Source organism: Vulpes lagopus, chromosome 5 (genome assembly GCF_018345385.1).
Source record: "Vulpes lagopus strain Blue_001 chromosome 5, ASM1834538v1, whole genome shotgun sequence".
Classification (NCBI taxonomy): domain Eukaryota; kingdom Metazoa; phylum Chordata; class Mammalia; order Carnivora; family Canidae; genus Vulpes; species Vulpes lagopus.
The window spans coordinates 110,948,386-110,969,602 of NC_054828.1; the positions used below are offsets into that span (position 1 = coordinate 110,948,386).

Sequence of the window (21,217 nt, forward strand, 5' to 3'; positions counted from 1 at the left end):
AGGGATAAGGAAGATGAGGCATATACATCCACTGGATTATCACTCAGCCATCAAAAAGAATGAAATCTTGCCATTTGCAATGATGTGGATGGAGCCAGACTCTATTATCCTAAGTGAAATAAGTCAGTCAGAGAAAGACAAATACCATATGATCTCACTCAAATATGGAATTTAAGAAACAAAACAGATGAATATAGGGGAAGGAAAGAAAAAAAGAGAGGGAAGCAAACTGTAAGAGACTCTAAACTGCAGAGAACAAATTGAGGGTTGCTGGAGGGACTTGGGTGGGGGATGGGCAAAACAGGGGATAGGGATTAAGGGAGGGCACTTGTGATGAGCACTGGGTGTTACATGTAAGCGATGAATCACTAAAGTCTACACCTAACACCAACTTTACCATATAAGTCAAAGAGAATTTAAATAAAACTTGAAATTAAAAAAAAAAGAATATCCTTAGCAAAAATCTAAATTTGATATTTTCTGTTATTTAGCATGCTTGGCGGTCAGTGAGAGTGAAGTTGGGAATGACAACTAATTTTAACATTAGACAATTTTAAACACAACTGGCAAGAAAACTTAACAGATGACAGTCCACCTGAGTACAGTGTGTCCATCACCATTTCGCTTCTCCAGCGCCATAGCTAACATCCACAAGAACTATCAATCAAGAATTTTCTATAATTAAATTTTACCTCCATGTAAAATTTTAAACTTTTGCATTCTAAAGCACCCAATGGAACAAAGAATATACAGATGAGTTACCTGGAGCAAAGTTTGTTGTCCCGAAGAACTTAATGGTGCCAATTCTTTGGCCTACCACCAGTACTCTATCTCCGAGATGGAGCTCTCCTGCACAGCGGGTGTTATTTGCTACAGATGCTGCTGAAGAATTCAAACCTGTTTAATTGGTTGGTGGGGGAAGGGAAGAGGGCAGGAAAAGAGAAGGAAAAAAAGCAAAAGGAAAAAAAAAAAAAAAACAACCTCAAAAAGTATATTAGCCAAAAATTCACCATGTATTCTAACCAGTCTAGCTAGTTGGAGATTTCAGTGTATGACACCTTTCATTATATACATCACTTACAGCTGTGGTTCTCACATGTGAGGTCAAGATATTCAAAGAAATTTTGCAGGGTTTCCTGAAAAAATTATTGCCACAAGAACTTGAGACACATGATTCCTGGTAAAGTATCAATTCTATCCAGATTGCCTGGGGCACGCTCTACTAGAACAGAGGCCAGCACACTTCTTCTGTAAAGGGCCAGAGAGTATTCCAGGCTATGCAGGTCATATCATCTCTATCATAACTACTCAGCTTTGCTACCATAGCACAAAAGCATGCACAAACAAAACAGGCAGCATGGTATGTTCCAGTAAAACTTTACAAGAATAGGTGGCAGGTTGGATTTGGCTCATGGCTGTAATGTACCAATCCTTATCTACTAAAATGCTAGAATTAGAGTAGTTCACTGGGATTCAGTGTGAATTATACATACAGGAATGTGATCTGAATGTGAAAACTGCTCTAAGTGAGCTCAAACTGATTTCCTTATTAGGAACCAAACCACTCCCCCTCACCTTGATTCAAGCCTAATCCCTGAAATAATTTAAACATCAGAAGTCCTAGAGAAATACTGTCTAGAAAACGGTTCAATTCTAACAGAGAAAGAGTGGGCCTCTTCATGCTTCTTCCATCAACCCATAAACAGACTTGAACAGCTATCATCTAGAAAGGCCTAAAGAAGCTTCTGTGGGGGCAGGGGACAGAGGATAAGACACACCACCAAAGGGAGAGAATCTAAAGCCATGGCAACAAATGAGGAACATAAACCCAGAGAGAAGAATGTCTGGATAAAGTGCTATACTAAAACTCCCAGGTCCTCATAATAGCTAATATTTCCATAGCACTTCACAGTTTACAAAGTGCTTTCCATAGAATTCTAACTATAGAGAAGATACACACTCAGAAATTAATTAAGGCATGGTGCTCACAGGCAGTTGACAGCACACCAGGATTAAAGCCTGGGCCCTCAGGCCACAAGTCCTGAGGCATGTTCCCAGGCTATGCAATGGACCGAGGGCAGCACATTCAACATCACAGGATACAGCAATGCTGAGAAAACAGACCTCCTCCTCTACCTCTGCCACACCCCTAACCTATTCCTTCTGCTCTTCATCCTAACCTCCCAATATGTCCACATCCCTCAAATGCAAACCTATGAGAAAATGAAGTATCTACTCACTCTAGAAAAGTGTCCCAGGGAAACATCTTTGAGGCCCCAGACATGGACTTTCTCTCAGGGATCTCCCATTCTCTCTCCTTCCCCTCCTAAGAGATCTGCTTTCTCACTCTGACAGGTCTCTTCACCTACTACTATCTAAGCCTACATTAGGCCTAAATTTGTGAAAAAGGAAAAAAGTTAAATATGTAGGTACACTAAAAACTACTTCTTATAAAAAAGTAAAAAAAAAAAAATATGCTTCCACACCCACATACACATTTTAAAATCAAATAAATGTCAAAAGCCCAAGTTCCAAGTGAAGGAGGCCTTGCAACATGAATAAAATGAGGATAAGCAGGAGTGCTACATCACAGTCCTCACACCTCTGTTCCTCAGGCCTGAAAATGCTTGTTAAGGAAAGAGCATCTACTCAGAATACAAGTTCTAAGTAAACAGTTTGAGGCAAAGCTTCTAGGTTCTCTACTTTTAGAGTCTCCCAACCTGTGGGTTTGGCATGTCAATGCTATTACTGAGAGTTCCTCCCCATCACTGTACAGTATGTATTTTAAAGAGAAAATAATCCCATTGGAACATTTTCTATAATAAAATATTACTTCAGTACAACTGTTAAAAGTATTTGAAAGAGAACCTGGTAATTATTATGAGGTTCATTGAAAACAATTTATGTCAAAATGGTTCCATTTCTTTTCTGGACACATCTGCTACATAGGTAAATAAGTGAATGCAATGTACTCCATGTATGTTGATTGTGGCAAGATGCCTGCTATGAAGCATTTCCTATATCCTTACACATAACTGGAGAAAGGGGGACTGAATAAGGTTATGCAGGACTCAGAGTGAATTAAAAAGTCACATCCAAACAGGTTACTGTCATCAACCTGTCAGGAGAGCCACTGACCCTCTCCTATTTAGTTTTAAACAAGGACTTGAACTTTAAATATGAAGATGATACAAAAATATGTGGAAAAGCTAATATGCAAGATGTAAGAAACAAAATGCAGAGGAATAGAACCTCGAGTGTTAAACTAAGTGAGGATGTGTGTAAAGTCCTATGTGAAGCAGCAACATGAAGAGCGCTGGCATGAGGCTCCATGTGGGCCGGGTCCACAGTGTGGTCACCACCCTGCAGGAGCAGCCTTACACCGTAATTGTGCCACGGGCATCAGTTTGGCTCTCTACAGGCTGGCCCTGAGGGGTCTGGAGACCCGGGAGCAAGAAGAAGAGCAGAAAGTGCTTGGGATGGAGGCAAAACCATACCAGCAGCAGAGAAAGCAGCAGACAGACCTCAGGGTGAAGCCCAGCTGTGCCACTTTGAAACTGGCGTCAGGCACCAATGACTTACCTCCCTAAGCCTCGGTTTCCTCATTCATAAAATGAGGATGATAGTAATAGTACCTACCCATAGGTTTGTTTTGAGAGTTAAGTGAAATAAGGTCTATAAAGTGCTTAGAATAGAACCTGAAATAATAAGTATACAATACATGTTAGTTATTATTAGGTCTAGATTAGAAAAGAGATAAGAAAGGTAATAACCACATGGTTTCCACACATCTAAGGATCTACCATAAAATTCTAAAATGCACCTTAAAGGGTCAGAGGCATTACAAGCATGTGGAAGGGAAGAGGGGAGTCCAGACAAGGAATATGGCAGGAGCACTGGGAGGAAGGCAGGGAGACCAAGGACGCTCATGGGGGGCAGTGGGGAATAGGGGGGACAGGGAAGGAGGGGCAAGGGAAAGACAGAAGAGGGCAAGTAGTTCAATCTGACTGAAGTAAAAGGTTCCTTCTACACACTTAAAAAGATCAAATCTACTTACAAACAAACCAAGATAAAAAACACCAAGAAAGCCTGGTTGAAAAAGCCATAGATACCAGCACTGGCTCTAGATGAGACAGACGGGCTTTTGCTCATTGTCTTCTTGTGATTGCTACGTGCATTCAGTTTCTTGGTGTAGCCTGGTTTGTGTTCCAAAGATGACGTGGAGGAGGAGCTGCTGATGGATCCAAGCAGAGTAACTAAAACAAGGTAAAGGAAAAGAACATATCAAAGGTTGGAAAACAAGAAGTGAACCAACAAGATGGCTTTCCAGGTAAAACCCTCTGAAGCTCATCCAGTTAGCTTTCTCCATTGTGGATTATCTAGTGTTGACTTAAGTGCCTGGTTTCATCCAACTGTGCCGTAATTCATAGAGACAAGATTTTATATCCCAAGCAATTGTACTGTAAGGATTCGCGTTGGAGGAGGACACTCTCACGCAGGAGAGTAGCACCCATTGCCAACAGAAACCGACGACCTCCCTGTTCTACCCACTTTCTCTCTCACCTCCCACCTTAGCAGAATCTAACCTGATTTACACTTTAAAAGTCTATTAATTTGTTTTAAGATAACAAAAAGGTAGTGTTAAAATGTTTTGAGCCAACCTGAAGGCAAACAGGAATACTCTTCAATGTTCTATTCGTGTTCTATTCACCGAATGATTTGAGAGCTGACAACCACTTTAAACATTTTTACCAAGCCGTCTACACTGTGATGTTTTCTTTTCATCTCTCTTTTAATTTAACCTGGTAGCTCTCTAATCTAAGTGTACACAGATGCACCACACAGCATTTTATAACCAAAGTCATGTTTACACTTTATGATGCGCTGCTTAAGGTATTTCCAAGGGTAATTTTTTGCTGCAATGATTTTTCTCTTAAAAACTTTAAAACTTAGCCCCCATAGAAGCTTTATCACTATATTACTTTAAAGTTCCATCGGCAAATTAAATTTTTAGAATGAGAGTTATAAAATTATTTTACCATCTTTCTCTGTTACAGGTTTCGATTCGTCACCAGGAGGCAATGAAAGTGTTGATTCAGAAGCACTGTCTTTTTTTGAAGTCATTAATCCTAGCAGAGAGAAACAAGACATTTTCAGCAAGAAAGAACTTCGACATTAAACGTACAAATGTGCTTACTTTTTAAAGCACAGACATCCCTCATCATCTAAATCTTACCCGTTTCTGGAAACACATTGGATAGTAAACTCACAGATAGCAGGGGCCAATCTAATATTTCAATACGTAAAGAGCGGGGGAAAGGGGGCACCTTGGTGGCTCAGGTCATGATCCCTCAGGGTCCCAGGATCAAGTCCCTCATCAGGCTCCTCACAGGGAGCCTCCTTCTTCCTCTGCCTAGCTCTCTGCCTCTCTGTCTCTCACATGAATTAAAAAATAAAAACAAAAATAAATGCATTCCTAGCCCCTCTGAAAACCTCAATTTCCTCCATCACCACTCAAGTCTCTTTTAGACCTATTTAGCAATCCACAAAGGAATTCTAAATACTATAAAACAGTTAAAGCCTAGTTACCTAGTTGTTTGACACCTTATACACTCATTAGTGTATCTGCACAATGCCAGCAAGTACAGCAAACCTCACACAACTGAAGGACAACCATCGTACACTCACCAGGACTTGCAGACAACATATAGAATTCACTCATATGTGTGCAAATCATTTGTAGCAGATGTTCTATTCAGATAACAAATTCTGGGTAAAAAGTTTTGCAAACCATTGTAGCCACTAGTCATGAAAGTGAACGTGAGACAGTAAGAAGCCCTGCACTCTCTGCCACTGACACTCTGAAAATGATGGCCCCAGTATCACCACACACAAGTCTCACAAACAGACTCACTTGAAAAAAAGAAAAAGTCCATGAGTAACACTTTGCCTTATGAAGGCTTCTGTTTCCATTCGGCAGACCCAAATTATTTAAATCAGAAACCTAATGGACTTTACCCAGTTTTAAATTCCATCAAGTACCCATTTCAATTCTTCTCAATTAGGAAGCGTTTGAGTGAAGGATGATACCCGGCACCCCGAGCATCACCTGTGTGAACAAGACATGGTCCCAGCCCAAAAGAAGCACCTTTTCAGTCCAGAATGGTAGAATGATGTGAGCATGAATAACTAAAATACAAGAACATTTACTGATAGGCACTAACACAGAGGAAAGAGACAATAGTTGTGGCTACAAAGATAAATTAATGCCTCATCAAGGAGATCAAATTCTGAGATGGGTTCTGAAGGACAGATAAGACTTCTTCAGGGGCGCCTGGGTGGCTCAGTCAGTTAAGCATCCGTCTTCGACTCAGGTCATGATCCTGGGGTGCTGGGTTCAAGCCTCGAGTTGGGCTCCCAGCTCAGTGGGGAGCCTGCTTCTCCCTTTCCCTCTCACTCCTGTTCTCTCCCCCAAATAAATAAATCCAAAAAAAAAAAAAAACCAGACTTCTTCCAGAGCATACTTGGAGTTATGGCCAGAAAGAACTGAAGGTAGGCACTGTAGATGGATGAAAATAAAAGAAAATTCTTAAAGACAGAGTTAGAGACAGATGAGTAGCATGGCTGGAATAAAGAGTAATTTTGGGACATGGTAGAAGTAAAGCTGGATAGACAGGTCAGAATGAAATCTCAGAGGGTGACAGGGCCACGTAAGGACCTGGGCTTCTGATAGAAGGAATGGGCCTCTGATGGAAGGAATGGGCCTCTGATAAATTGAAGGCCTCTGATGGACTTGGTGAAGGAGGGTTGGCATGAACAGAGCGGGGAGTAACATCACCCTGACAGCATAGCTTAGAAGAAAGTGAGAGCAGCAGAGGCAAGAAGCATGGACCAGGGAGAAGTTCTTACAATAGGTGGAATGAGGACCAGAACAACAATGGCATGAACTGAACAGAGGAATGGGTAAGAGAGACAGTGAAGGCACCCCACAGAATGCACCTCTTATTTTTCAGTTATATTTTTCAGTTTTAACATATCCATTTGGACCTTTCTTATTTGAATTTTTTAATTGAGTCACTGGAGATTCACATGCAGTTGTATAAAGTAATACAAGGATATCTCTTGCACACTTTGCCCAATTTCCCCAAAGGTAACTTTTTACATGACTATAATAGAACATTGCAACCAGGATACCAACACTGATATAATCCACGAGTCTTAGGATGCCCCAGTTTTAACCATACTCATTTGTGTGTCCGTGCACATATGCATGTGCACTTATATATCACTTGGTTCTTTTCTATATCCTCATTTCTGTGAACTTTCTTTCCACTTGTTTCAAGAGTATTAACCTTAATTCTTAAAGCACGGTTATAATATATTCTTTAAAGTCTTTATCTGTGTCATGTCTGTGTCCTGTCTGGGTTGGCAACCTTTGGTTGTCCTTTTCCTTCAGAGATATTGAGATTTTCCTGGTTTTTCATATTTTGAATAATTTTGGATTGCATCCTACACATTTTGAGTTTTATGTTGTGGTCTTATTTAAGTCTTATAGAGAATGTTTGTTTTGTATTATCAAGCGGTCAACTCAGTCCAGTTCAGGCTGGACATCTCTACCCACCTTCTGTGCATTGTATTCCAATGTCAGTTGAGTTTCCAAAGGCTTTTTGGGATCTTTCTCACTTGTGCCATCCAGTAGTACCTGGGATCTGGGCAGTGGAGACCAGAGACCAAAGCCTATATGGTCAGATCCACATGCACAATTTGAGAGCAAGACAGGAGTTCACACCCAACATTTTGAGATTGCTTTGTGAGCTCCCTCCTCTCCATAGTCTCCCTGCCACTTCCCTGTGTCCAGAGGCACCCCTTCTTGATATCTGGGCAAGATACCTAGGCTTTAGTATCCCTGCTTTGTCATAGTCTCCTGGGACTGACTCTGCCTCTAGGAACAAGCAGTGAGAAAAGAGAAGACAAGCTATTGGGAATCCATCCACATTTCTGGGACCACAGTTTCTCTGGTCAGAGAGAAGTGTTCCCCTCCCTTGGGATTTCAGGTGCCTTGCTATCTACTGCTGCTATAACACCATGCAGGACTGCCTAAGGACTGGCGTGGGAATGACCAAAAGGGTAAAAAAAAAAAAAAAGGGGGGGGGGGATTTCCTCCATTTTCTATCTAGTAGAAGACTCTTCCCTGAACTTTAGATCAGAAATAGAGGGCTTCTCTTTGGGCCTTCTTTCCATAACGGCTGTAAACTTCTGGGTTTCAGGTTAAAAGGATACCATTTACAATTGCATCAAAAAGTATGAAGTGTCTGGAAACAGACCTGAGAAAACTGGTATAAAATAGCTGTAGAGAAAATCAGAAATCCTATTGACATATTTTTAAAGTACCTAATTAAATAAAGCAATATTCCAAGCTTAAAACTAAAAGACTGAATATTGTAATGATGTCAGTTCTTCCTAAATTGACTTATGATTTATTTTTTTAACATTTTTTTAATTTAAATTCAATTTGCCAACATATAGTATAACAGCCAGTGCTCATCCTGACTTAATGGTTTAAATGCAATAAAACTTCAACAGATATTTTTAAAAATAAACTTAAAAGCTAATTCCAAAATTTATACGGAAATGTGGATTTACAAGGATCCAAACAGCTAAAACACTATTCAAGGATAAGGTAGGAAGCTTTCCTCTACAAGACATCAAGATTTATTTTTTAAAAACTATGGGAGTTATGAAGTACAGACTGACACAGAGCTATTTAAATAACTCAATGGAAGAGAGTGGAAAGGCCAACCAATTCTTGGACAAAATCCTTGAATCATGGCAGGAAGCCCGTCTGCTTCAGCCACTGATAAGTTAGCAAGTACTTCCCGAGCACCTATTTTATGCTATGTACTACTCCAGTGAATACAAAAGCACAAAATACTCTCACAGTCCATTTAAATTTTAAAATTCTGCTGAGAGAATAAAAGATCTGAACAAATAAAGCAATTGGAGGACAAGACCCAAGCTAACAAATAATTCTGTGGTAGGGATACAAGTGTACACAAAGTTAGAATGGAGGCATAGAAGTGATCTGGGTCACCAGGAAAGTTTTCTTAGAGAAATAGCATATGAATAAGGAGGTAAAGCATAGCTAGGGCTTCAAAAGGCAGAAGTCAAATTACTGTACTCAGAGAAATAGCACAAGACAAAGTATGGAGGGAAGAGTGAGGACAAGAAGGACTCAACTTCAACTATGAAGGTATCCAGAGACTCCCTTATATACAGGAAGGACTCAGACTGCCAGTTTAAAGAGTTGGGACTTCTTCTGATTAAAAAAGAAGTCACTAAACTTCTTGAATAGGTGAGAAACCTAAAGCTAAAGCTAGTTGCGTTTACAAGGCTTTATTGGAGGTATAAAATCTAGCTTGGAAGTTAGACTAAGGGGTGATGAAGGGATGCATGTGATAGGAAAGAAAAGAAAGGAAAAATGCAAAACTCTCTTGTCGGGAATGAAAATCATAAACCATGAGACTGACATTTAAAAACACATAAGGTGCAGATTTTATTAAATGCAGGTTCCACAGTTATCTAAGAAAAAAAAATTGTGAAGCACATTAAATATAAGTCATTCTGCAAATGAAATAAAAACACTGAAGAAGAGATTTAACTCTCTGGTTTGACCTACCAGTGTTCACTTTTGACGTGACATGAGCTACATCGATTTTCTGGGACCTGATGAGAGGCACAGTTTTTCCAGAAGTGTGTGCTACATTCTTCCTTCGATCTTTTGCTTTACTTATCTTTGAAAGAGGTGCAAAAATACCTGAGAGAGGGATGCAGAGCTTGAGTTAGTGTTAAGCAATTAAAAGTACATCAAATAAAAGGGTAAGTACAACCATTTGGTAATATAGATCTTTAAATTATTTTTTAGTGCCTACCAGGTGTCCTGTAGGTAAAGACAGGAAAAAAGTAAGACGCAGTACTTGTCCTCAGAGAGCTTACAATCTAGTTGTCAAGATAAACAACATACACGGTAATTTAAGAATCATATAAAAGATGCACCATCAGGTATTACATGAAATTCAGGGAAAAGAGAAATGAGTGAAGGTAACAGTTTTCCATCATAATGATTTCTGACTAAGCTACCGGCAAATAACAGAGCGCTTTACAGTATAAGCACTTTTATCTGTGTCACTTTGTGTCCCCTTTAACAATATTCTCCCCACATGACAGTTTTTTATGTCATGTCCTATCTCTCTTCCAGACTGTACACCACTGGAAGACAAAATTCAAATGTTACTCATGTCTGCATTTCCCACACTGTACCTAATTTCAGTGCCTTACACACAGTCGAGACATAAACAAATATTCTTGAGTATAAAATGTAATCCTCCCAAAAGGGCTAGCCCTCAGCTCCTGACAGTACAGTTTGTGTGCTGGGGAAGGGAGGCATACAGACCAGGGGAGGGGGGCTGCCCATCTACAGCAGGCTGGAGTATAAAATTCCTTTTAAGAAAGGAGTTTATCCAGGCAGTAGAATGTCCAGTATAAATAAGTATGCACAGACATCAGAGATAGTGAATATAGACTATAAATACATAGATTATCTGGCTAAGATATTTAAAAAGAAAAAAAAGTCATAATGTGTATATCACACTCTTCCATTGGGTGTTTACAATTTAACAAGGACACATTATGACTAGAATGTAATATATACATTAAAAACAACTTGTTTTGGAATGCCTGGGTGGCTCAGTGATTGAGCATCTACCTTTGGCTCAGGTCATGATCCCATGGTTCTGGGATCGAGTCCCACATCGGGCTCCTGCAGGGAGCCCACTTCTCCCTCTGCCTATGTCTCTGACTCTTTCTGTGTCTCTCATGAATAAATAAATAAAATCTTTAAAAAAAACTTGTTTTAAAATAGTTTGTAGAAATGCTCAATAATCAACAAACAAAAGTGCTTTGTTAATAACTAAAAAAGGGCTAACTATATGACTTTCTCTACTGATCATGAAATGCTTTCCTCCCTCGGATTCTACATTACTTTCTCCTGATTTTCCTACATCTTCTGACTTATCCACAATGTTCTCTCTTCTCCCACTTATCACATTTTCCTTGAGTTTCTATTCTTTTCTCTAATTCTTTTCCTTGTCAAATACACACACACACACACACACAAAAAACAGTGTGATGATAGTTACAACAAATTGCCAAAGGTTGGAAGACAGAAATTATTTTATACTCTAGAAATATAAATTCATACAATCTTATTGGAAGACAAAAATTCTGACTGAATCCGCTTTGTGGCATCAGTTATAAGGAAATGCTTAGAGATGTGCACAAAAGTTACACAGTTATGTTTTTATGTTATAAGGAAAAGATAAATTTCCAGAGCCAAAACAATTTCTAGTTTACTACTATGACTCAATTATACCTTTGGACATTAATCAGGAAAAAATAACCCAAACAGGAGGAAAAGACTGTATACATGAATATGTCATCATTGCAATATTATTCATAAGTAGGAGAAAACAAATATCTGGCAACAGGATCACCAATAGGTAAAACAATAAAAGTTGTAGAGAAATATAGAAAAGTATGAAAATTAAATCAAGAAAATAAAAATGAAGTTATATATCTAATTACATTATGATTTATCTGGAAAAGATTTTGTGTGAGTATAAGAAAGACTGCAAAAACTGTAAACCAAAACATATTTATGAGAACGGACTACTCTCGATTTATCTTTCAAATTTGTCATTAATATCATAATACTGTTGTTTAATGAATGTTTTTTTCTTAATCCGAACAGTTAAAAAAGACAGTTGTGTTGTTTTTTTTTCTTTCAAGGTCTTAAGAAAATTTCTACATAATCTTATTCCACATAATAGCTTAGAAAGTAAATATTTAATTCTACGGCTTTAAAGGATTTATATTAGTATGTGAAACCTCACCTATGTAAGTTCTCATTCTTCTATTTTTTTTAATAAAATGAATCATTTGGGAGAACCAAAAATAAATTTGGAGCAATGACTGGCTACAACCAAAGCCCAAAATGCAAGCAGAATATGGATTAAAGTTCCCTGTAACTAACTCATGCTAATCAAAGTACCAATGGGCCTTTTCTCAGATCTTGACATATAATTGTACAGCTTAACTAAAACAAATACATAAGAAGGATTATTTTTAAAGAGAAGAGTAATGAATTTCTAGATAAACATGGCCCATTTTATTATACCACAACTCTTCCCAAAACACCACAAAATATTAATTAGTTAGGAATAAAAACAATATAAACTCTAAAAAGAAAATGATAAACAGGAGAAAAAATACTAAAAGCTTCCAAAGAGAAGTAAAAGGTCAAAAACAGAAGAAAGATTTTAAAACTTCTACATAGCAACACTGGAAGCCCAAGAGAGTAGTGGGCGAACTAAGCCCAGCAACCACATCCTGCCTGCAACCTCTTTTTGCCAAGTTCTCCTGGAATCCATATGTTTACACACTGTCTACAACTGCTTCTTCACTACAATAGGCGAGCTGGATAATTGAACAAGAGACTGTGTGGCCCTTAAAGCCTAAAATGTTTACTCTTGCCTTTTACAGGAAAAATTTGCCAAACTCCATCAGACAATAGAATATAACCTTCAAAATATTGAGAATATGAATTCCAACCTAATGTTCCTTTTCCCATCAAACTATCATATGAAGTAAAAGGGTAGAAATAAGCATATTTTTAGAATGGAAGATTTCAACACATTGATCTCCCATAATTCCTTTGTCAAAAGCTACTAGAGGATGTGTTCCACCAAAACAAAGAAGTAAACCAAGAAAAAAACTGACTTAGAATAATGAAAGCACCCAATCTTTCTCCTCATAGTATGAAGTCAGTAGGTGTTTAAAATCAGAAAAATCAGGGGTGCCTGGCTGGCTCAGTCAGTAGGCACCTGACTCTTGATCTTGGGGTTGCAAGTTCAAGCCCCAAGTCTGGTGAGGAGATTACTTAAAAATAAAATCTTCTAGGGGACCCTGGGTGACTCAGTTGGTTAAGCATCTCCCTTCAGCTCAGGTCACAATCCCAAGGTCCTGGGATCAGGCTCCAAGTAGTGCTCCCTGCTCAGTGGGAAGTGTGCTCCCCCCTCTTCCTCTGTCCCTCCCCCTGCCTGCTAGGGTCTGAGCAGGGAAAGGATGAACAGGCAGAGCACAGGGGATTTTCGGGGCAGTGAATAGATTCTGTATGACACTGTAATGAGAGAGACATGTGATTAAGCACTTATCCAAAACCACAGAATGTACATTAACAAGAGTGAACCCCAATGTAAACTATGGACTCTGAGTGATGATGATGAGTCAGTGTAGGTTCCTCTATTTGCAGAAAGGTCCCCACTGGTGAAGGAACACTGACAATGGGAGTCGCTCTGCTTGCATGGGAACAGGGGATACACAGGAAATTACTCCACCTTTCTCTCAATTGTGTTTTGAACATAAACTGCTCTAAAAAAAAAAAAAACTTAAACATTATTTTAAAATTTCTACAATTGAAAAAAAATCTAATATGTGTTGAACAAAATAGTCCTGAAACAGACTATAGCATTTATAAGAATTGAATTTATACTAAAGGAAGCACAGCAAGCCGAGGAAAAATGACAGAGTTAGAGAGAGAAAAAGGGAAAATACAAAACTGTTGCTGAGAAGAGACAAATTCTTTGGCTTCTGCTTAGTCAAGGCAACTCCCATTTTTACATAATCCAACACATGAACCTTGCCCCCCAAAACTCGCCTTTAAGCATGTAAAAGGGACAGAAGCAGGGTCCTTGGGGTATCCGGCTTTGTCCTCATCAAGTATGCTTCTCCTTGGGATGATGAGATTTTGGGGACAACATGCATTCTGTTACAATCTAAGCATTTCCCATGAATCTGATTTACATCTGCCCTGTGTGTTGCTAGTAGTTTTGATCTTGCCCTCAGTCTCCTTGACAGTTGCCAAAATTAGCTAATAGAGGAAAATTAAAATTAAATTCTTAGTTCCACATAACTAATCAATATGTTCCAAATGGGTTAAATAATTTAGTGTAAAAAGTAAAACACTCAGAAGAATAAAATATATAGTTTTAAATTAATCCTTGGATTAGAAAGAACTATCTAAGTATACAACCAATGTAAGAAGTCATAAAGAGGAAAAAAAAAAAAAGAAGTTATAAAGAAAAAGTCTTTTAACTACATAAAACTCTATGCCAAAACACTTCAAATGAAGTTCAAAGGCAAATGACAAACTGGGCAAAATATATGTAATAACTATAAGAGTTTAATACCTTAAATATGTATTTGTTTTCTAAAGTTTTTTAAAACCCACTATCTCAATTATATAATGAATATGTAATATGAACAACTATTTCTTGGCAATTGCCAGGAAAACACACACACACACACACACACGTGTGTGTGTATTATATATATATTATATATAATTATATATGTGTATTATATATGTTATTATATGTTATATGTGTTATATTATATATAATATATTTTATATAATACACACATGTGTTATCCTGTGTAATACACATATATCTTATATATACACATATACAAATATATATAAAATAACAAAACATTTTAAGTGTTTTATTTTACCACAAAGAAATATGAATTCAAACAGAAATTTTTACCCGTTAAATTGGAAAAATTAAAGGAAATGGAGCCATTAAAAATCACATTTTCAAACAATATTTAATGATTTGGGGGAATTCTAATAACATGTCAAATAAAAATGCAAAATATATAACTATATATAATCCAAAGTTTGTGAAAAGAATTAAACAGAAGAAATATACAGTGATTTTATTTCCTCCTTTTAACCTTCTTTATGTTTTCAAATTTTACACAATAAATATCTTTATAAACAAAAAATTAATAGACCGAACAATCATGCTCCATTTTCAGTTTATCACAAAAGGAAAGTGGTAATTTTGATAAATTTATGACATAAATTTGCTGAGTGCTTACAGGGAATCAAGCACTATTTGAGGTGCTTTATACATTTATCAACATATTTGATTCTCATATGAACTCTTGAGGTATTATTAGCCCCATTTTATAGAAGACAAACTGAAGCACAAGGAGAGAATTAAGGTCACATAGCTGGTAGGTAGAAAAGCTGACTCATACCCAAGCAGTCAGACTCCAAGCAAGGACTTCAGCACCAGATCAGAGTGCCTCCCTGTGGAGCTGTAACTGAAATATTGTGCAACCAGGGAAGTTAATGTTCCAGAAGAATATTTCATGGCAAAGAAAAATCTTTACAACATAGCAAGTGACAAATTTAATTCAATGTCAAGAGGTGTGTGTGTGTGTATACAAGAAAGAAAGAATATGAATTTAAACAAACATCTGTCAGAAAAAGAATCATCCCACCTCAAGAATACATTATAAAGTTGGCCTCACTTGCTTTTTCAAGGTTCCAAGTTTGTCAACCCCCAGAGCTCTGTACTTCCTTGATAACAAAGTCCCTCCCTCAGCCATAAAAGCACCTGAGTGGATTTATAGGAGGATTTGTACTCCTAATGAGACACCATCTCCCAATCACTGCACTGCTCATAGCAAGAAAAGGGCAGCCCCTTCATTAACTACACAGGTAATGAGGAGGAAAGTTTTACTCAAAAACAATAAAAGAGTAGGGGTGCCTGAGTGGCCCCGTTGATTTAGTGGACTCTTGATCTCAGCTCAGATCATGATCTCAGGGTCATGAGTTCAAGCTCCACACTGGGCTCCAAGCTCTGTGAGGAATCTGCTTGGGATTCTCTCTCCTCTCCCACTGCCCCTCCCCGCTGCTTATGCTCTCTTTCTCTAAATAAATAGATGAAATCTTTTTTAAAAAATAATAAAAGTAAATAAATAAATAAAAATAAAGTAATTTGACTATCTTAAATCATTAAGTTAGATAGTATCTATCTTACCATATTTGGGGGCACACTTAAAGTACTGGACTTTCCCAACACTTCCATTGTTTTTTCCTTCTGGTTCATCCAATTCAATGCCAGCCCACTGCCCACTTGCAAATTCAGTTGTTCCACAAAATCTTAATGTTCCAACCTAAAGAAAACATAAATCACAATAATTTTGAGGATTACTAGTAATTCTAAATGTGCTACTCTTGCAACTTTACCACGGAAATTTTTAAAAACAATTCTCTCAAAGTAGACTTCAGAATAGGAATATTACCAGGGACAGAATGAAGTGTTATATAACAATAAGAGTCAGTTCACCAAAAAGACATAAAAATCCTAAATCTGTATGCACCTATGAACTGATTTTGGAAAATCTCTATTTTGAAATTAAACAATACACTCTCAAATAACCCATGATTAAACAGAAAATCACAGGGAAATTTAAAAACTTTTTGAATTGAGTGAAAATGGTAACACAATATATCAAAATTTGTAGGATGCAGCAAAAGCAGTACTTAGAGGGAAATTTATAGCATTAAACACTTGTATTAGAAAAGGTCTCAAATCAATTATCTAAACTTCCATTTTTAGACATTAGAAGGTGAAGATCCAAAGCAAGCAGAAGATAAAAAACAATAAATATAAAAAATTAAGAACAGAAAAACAATAGAGAAAAATCAATGAAACCAAAGACTGGTTCTTTATAAAAGTATATAAGGTTAATAAACTTCTATCTGGGGACCAAGGAAACAAAAGAAAGAAGACACAAACTACACACATCATGAATGAAAGCAGACATTATTACATTCCCTCAGTCATTTAAAGAATAGTAAGAGGGGATCCCTGGGTGGCTCAGCGGTTTCGCGCCTGCCTTTGGCCCAGGGCACGAGCCTGGAGTCCCGGGATCGAGTCCCGCATCAGGCTCCCGGCATGGAGCCTGCTTCTCCCTCTGCCTGTGTCTCTGCCTCTCTCTCTCTCTCTCTCTCTCTCTCTCTCTCTGTCTATCATAAATAAATAAAAATAATTAAAAAAATAAAGAATAGTAAGAAAATACTTTGAACAATCCTTTGCCTGTAAATTTAACAAATTAAATAAAATGTCCCAATTTCTTGAAAGATGCAAACTGTCAAAGCTCACATTTGAATTGAATTTGTAGTTTAAAATTTGCCAAAAAGGGGCACCTAGGTGGCTCAGTCAGTGAAGCATCTGTCTGCGGCTCAGGTCATGATCCCAGGGTCCTGGGATCAAGCCCCTCCTCGGGGCTCATCAGGGAGCCTGTTTCTCCCTTTCCCTCTGCTGCTCCCCTGCTTGTACACTCTCTTTCTCTCTCTCTCATAAATAAAATCTTAAAAAAAAAAAAAAACTTTCCAAAAAAACAAAAAACAACAACGAAAAACACTCTGATGGTGAATTCTACCAAAGAATTTTTTAAAGATTTTATTTATTTATTCATGAGACAGAGAGAGAGAGAGAGAGAGAGAGAGGCAGAGACACAGGAAGAGGGAGAAGCAGACTCCATGCAGGAAGCCCGACGTTGGACTCCATCCTGGGTCTCCAGGATCAGGCCCTGGGCTGAAGGTGGCGATAAACTGCTGAGCCACCCAGGCTGCACTCTACTAAAGAATTTAAAGAAAAAATAATCAATTCCTCACAAACCTAGTATATAAAAGCAGAAGGATTAATTCTCAACTCATTCCCAGCATTACCTTGATACCAAAACCAGAAACAAGGATCCTCAACAAAATAAGAGCAAATCATATACAGCAATATACAGAATCCAGTAACATACAGCAAATCAAATCCAGCATCATGACCAAGTAAGATTTATCATGAGAAAGCAAGTCTAGTTCAACATTTGAGAAGTCATCAATATAATTTATCATATTCACAGACTGAAGGGAGTAGAAAGAAACTTACTCTCTCAACATATACATAAAAAGGCTTTAGAAAATTTCAACATCTTTCATGATAATAATAATTTTTTTTAGGGATGCCTGAGTGGCTCGGTGGTTGAGTGTCTACCTTCGGCTCAGGACATGATCTCAGAGTTCTGGGATCAAGTTCTGCATTGTGCTCCTTGCATGGAGCCTGTTCTCCTCTGTGTGCCTAGGTCTCTGCCTCTCTCTGTCTCTCATGAATAAATAAATAAAATCTTTAAAATAATAATATTAATAATTTTTTAAGACTCTCAGTAAGCCAGGATTAGACAAGAACTTCCACAACTTAATAAAAGATACCCACAGGGATCCCTGGGTGGCGCAGTGGTTTGGCGCTTGCCTTTGGCCCAGGGCGCGATCCTGGAGACCCGGAATCGAATCCCACATCAGGCTCCCGGTGCATGGAGCCTGCTTCTCCCTTTGCCTATGTCTCTGCCTCTCTCTCTCTCTGTGACTATCATAAATAAATAAAAATTTTAAAAAAAAAAAAAAGATACCCACAAAATCTACAGCTAACAATTATCATACTTAATGACGAAAGGCTGGGTTTTCTCCTTACTATTGGGAGCAGGGCAAGTTTATCAGTTCTTACTGCTTCTGCTCATCATTATACTAGAGGTCCTAGGCAATGAAATTAGGCAAGAAAAAGAAATGAAAGGTATACAGATTGGAAAGAAATAAAACTGTCTCTATTCAGACAACATGATCATTTACATAGGATATCCCAAAGAATCCACAAGCACTCAAAAAAAAAAAAAAAAGGCCAAAAGAATTAATATATTTAGCAAAGTTACAGAATGTGTGGTCCATATACAAAAATCAACTGCATTTCTATATGAAACTTCCAAAACACCACCATTTATAATAGCACCAAAGATCATGAAAAACTTAGGTATAAACCTAAAAAAATATAGCAATATCTAAATGCTTAAAACTATGTTTGGCAAAGAAGAAGTCAAACTCCCACTATTTGTAGACATGATACTCTATGCAGAAAACCCAAAAGAATCCACCAAAAAATAGCTAGAACTCATACATGAATTCAGTAAAGTTGCAGAATATAAAAACATATGTGCAGAAATCTGATGCCTTTCTATGCACCAATAGGAAAGCAGTAGGAAAAGAAATTAAGGAATTGATCCCATTTGCAATTGCACCAAAAACAAGATACCTAGGAATAAATCTAATTAAAGAAATAAAAGATCTGTACTATGAAAACTATAGAACACTTATAAAAGAAATTGAAAAGGACACAAAGAAATGCAAAAGCATTCCATGCTCATGGATTAGAAGAATAAATATTGTTAAAATGTCTATACCACCCAAACCTATTCTACACATTTAATGCAATCCCTATCAAAACACCACCATTTTTCACAGAGCTAGAAGAAACAATTCTAAAATTCATACAGAACCACAAAAGACCCCAAATAGCCAAAGAAATTCTGAAAAAGAAAAACAAAGCTGAAGGAATCATGATTCCAGATTTCAGGCTACATTACAAAGCTATAGTCAAGACGTACAGTACTGGCACAAAAACAGACACATAGATCAATGGAACAGAATATAGAACCCATAAATGTACCTATAACTATATGGTCAACTCATCTTCAACAAAGCAGGAAAGAATATCAAATGGATAAAAGACAGTCTCCTCAATAAATGGTGCTGGAAAAACTGGATAGCAACATGCAGAAGAATGAAACTAGGCCACATTCTTACACCATACACAAAACACAAAAGTAAATTCAAAATGGATGAAAGTCCTTAATATGAGACAGGAAACCATCAATACCCTAGAGGAAAACACAGGTAGAAGCCTCTTTGACCTCAGCTGTAGCAACTCCTTACTAGACATGTCACCATAAGCAAGGGAAACAAAAGCAAAATGAACTATTGAGGTCTCATCAAGATAAAAGCAAAAGAAAAAAATCAACAAAACCAAAAGGCAGCCCACTGAATGAGAGCAGATATTTGTAAACAACATATCTGGGCAGCCCCGGTGGTGCAGCGGTTTAGTGCTGCCTGCAGGCCAGGGCATGATCCTGGAGACCCTGGATCAAGTCCCACGTCAGGCTCTCTGCATGGAGCCTGCTTCTCCCTCTGCCTCTCTCTCTCTCTCTCTCTCTCTCTCTCTCCATCTCTATGAATAAATAAATAAAATCTTTAAAAAAAAAAACATATCTGATAAAGGGTTAGTATCCAAAATCTATGAAGAACTTATCAAACTGAACACCCAAAAACAAATAACCCAGGTAAGAAATGGGCAGAAGACATGAATAGACATTTTTCCAAAGGAGACATTCAGATGGCTTACAGACACATAAAAAGATACTCAATATCATTCATCATCAGAGGAATACAAATCAAAATCATAATGAGATACCACCTCATACCTATTAGAATAATTAAAATGAACAACACAGGGATCCCTGGGTGGCGCAGCGGTTAGGCGCCTGCCTTTGGCCCAGGGCGCGATCCTGGAGACCCGGGATCGAATCCCACATCGGGCTCCCGGTGCATGGAGCCTGCTTCTCCCTCTGCCTGTGTCTCTCTGCCTCTCTCTCTCTCTCTCTCTCTCTCTCTCTCTCTGTGACTATCGTAAATAAATAAAAATTTAAAAAAATTTTAAAAAAAATAAATAAAATAAAATGAACAACACAAGAAACAACAGATGTTGGCAAGGATGCAGAGAAAGGGGAGCCCTCTTGCACTGTTGGTGGGAATGCAAACTGGTGCAGCCACTCTGGAGAGCAGTATGAAGTTCCTCAAAAAGTTAATGACAGAACTAACCTACAATCCAGCAATTGCACTACTAGGTATTTACCTAAAGGATAACAAAAATACAGATATGAAGGGGTATGTGCACCCCAAAGTTTATAGCAGCATTATCAACAACAGCCAAACTATGGAGAAGGCCCCAATGTCCATCGACTGATTAATGAAAAAAGAGGTGGAATATATATATATATATATATGTATATGTATATGTATATGTGTGTGTATATATATATATATATCCACACATATATATGTGGAATATTACTCAGCCATCAAAAATGAAAATCTTGCCATTTGCAATGATGTGTGTATTATGTGTGTATATGCTAAGTGAATAGCGTGTATTATGCTAAGTGAAATAAGTCAGTCAGAGAAAGACAAATACCATATGATTTCACTCATATGTGGAATTTTAGAAAAAGAATAGATGAACATATGGGAAGGGGGGAAAGAAAAAAGAGAGAGAGGGAAACAAGCCAAAGAGACTCTTAACAATAGAGAACAAATTGAGGTGGATGGAGGGAGGTGGGTGGGGGATGGGCTAGATGGGTGATGGGG

The 21,217-nt window shown here is 37.8% G+C and overlaps 1 protein-coding gene across 2 annotated transcripts in view; it reads right to left on the bottom strand.

Moving 5' to 3' along the window:
• Window positions 1–21,217, bottom strand: part of CLIP4 (CAP-Gly domain containing linker protein family member 4) — a 63,463-nt gene that overhangs the window by 16,113 nt on the left and 26,133 nt on the right. For both annotated transcript variants that reach the window (XM_041757366.1, XM_041757365.1), the window contains exons 8-12: window positions 15,951–16,086; window positions 9,677–9,814; window positions 5,040–5,129; window positions 4,113–4,256; window positions 763–897 (exon numbers count right to left, since the gene is read on the bottom strand). In XM_041757366.1, coding sequence (XP_041613300.1) covers window positions 763–897; window positions 4,113–4,256; window positions 5,040–5,129; window positions 9,677–9,814; window positions 15,951–16,086 — 643 coding nt within the window. The remainder of the gene's footprint in view (window positions 1–762; window positions 898–4,112; window positions 4,257–5,039; window positions 5,130–9,676; window positions 9,815–15,950; window positions 16,087–21,217) is intronic.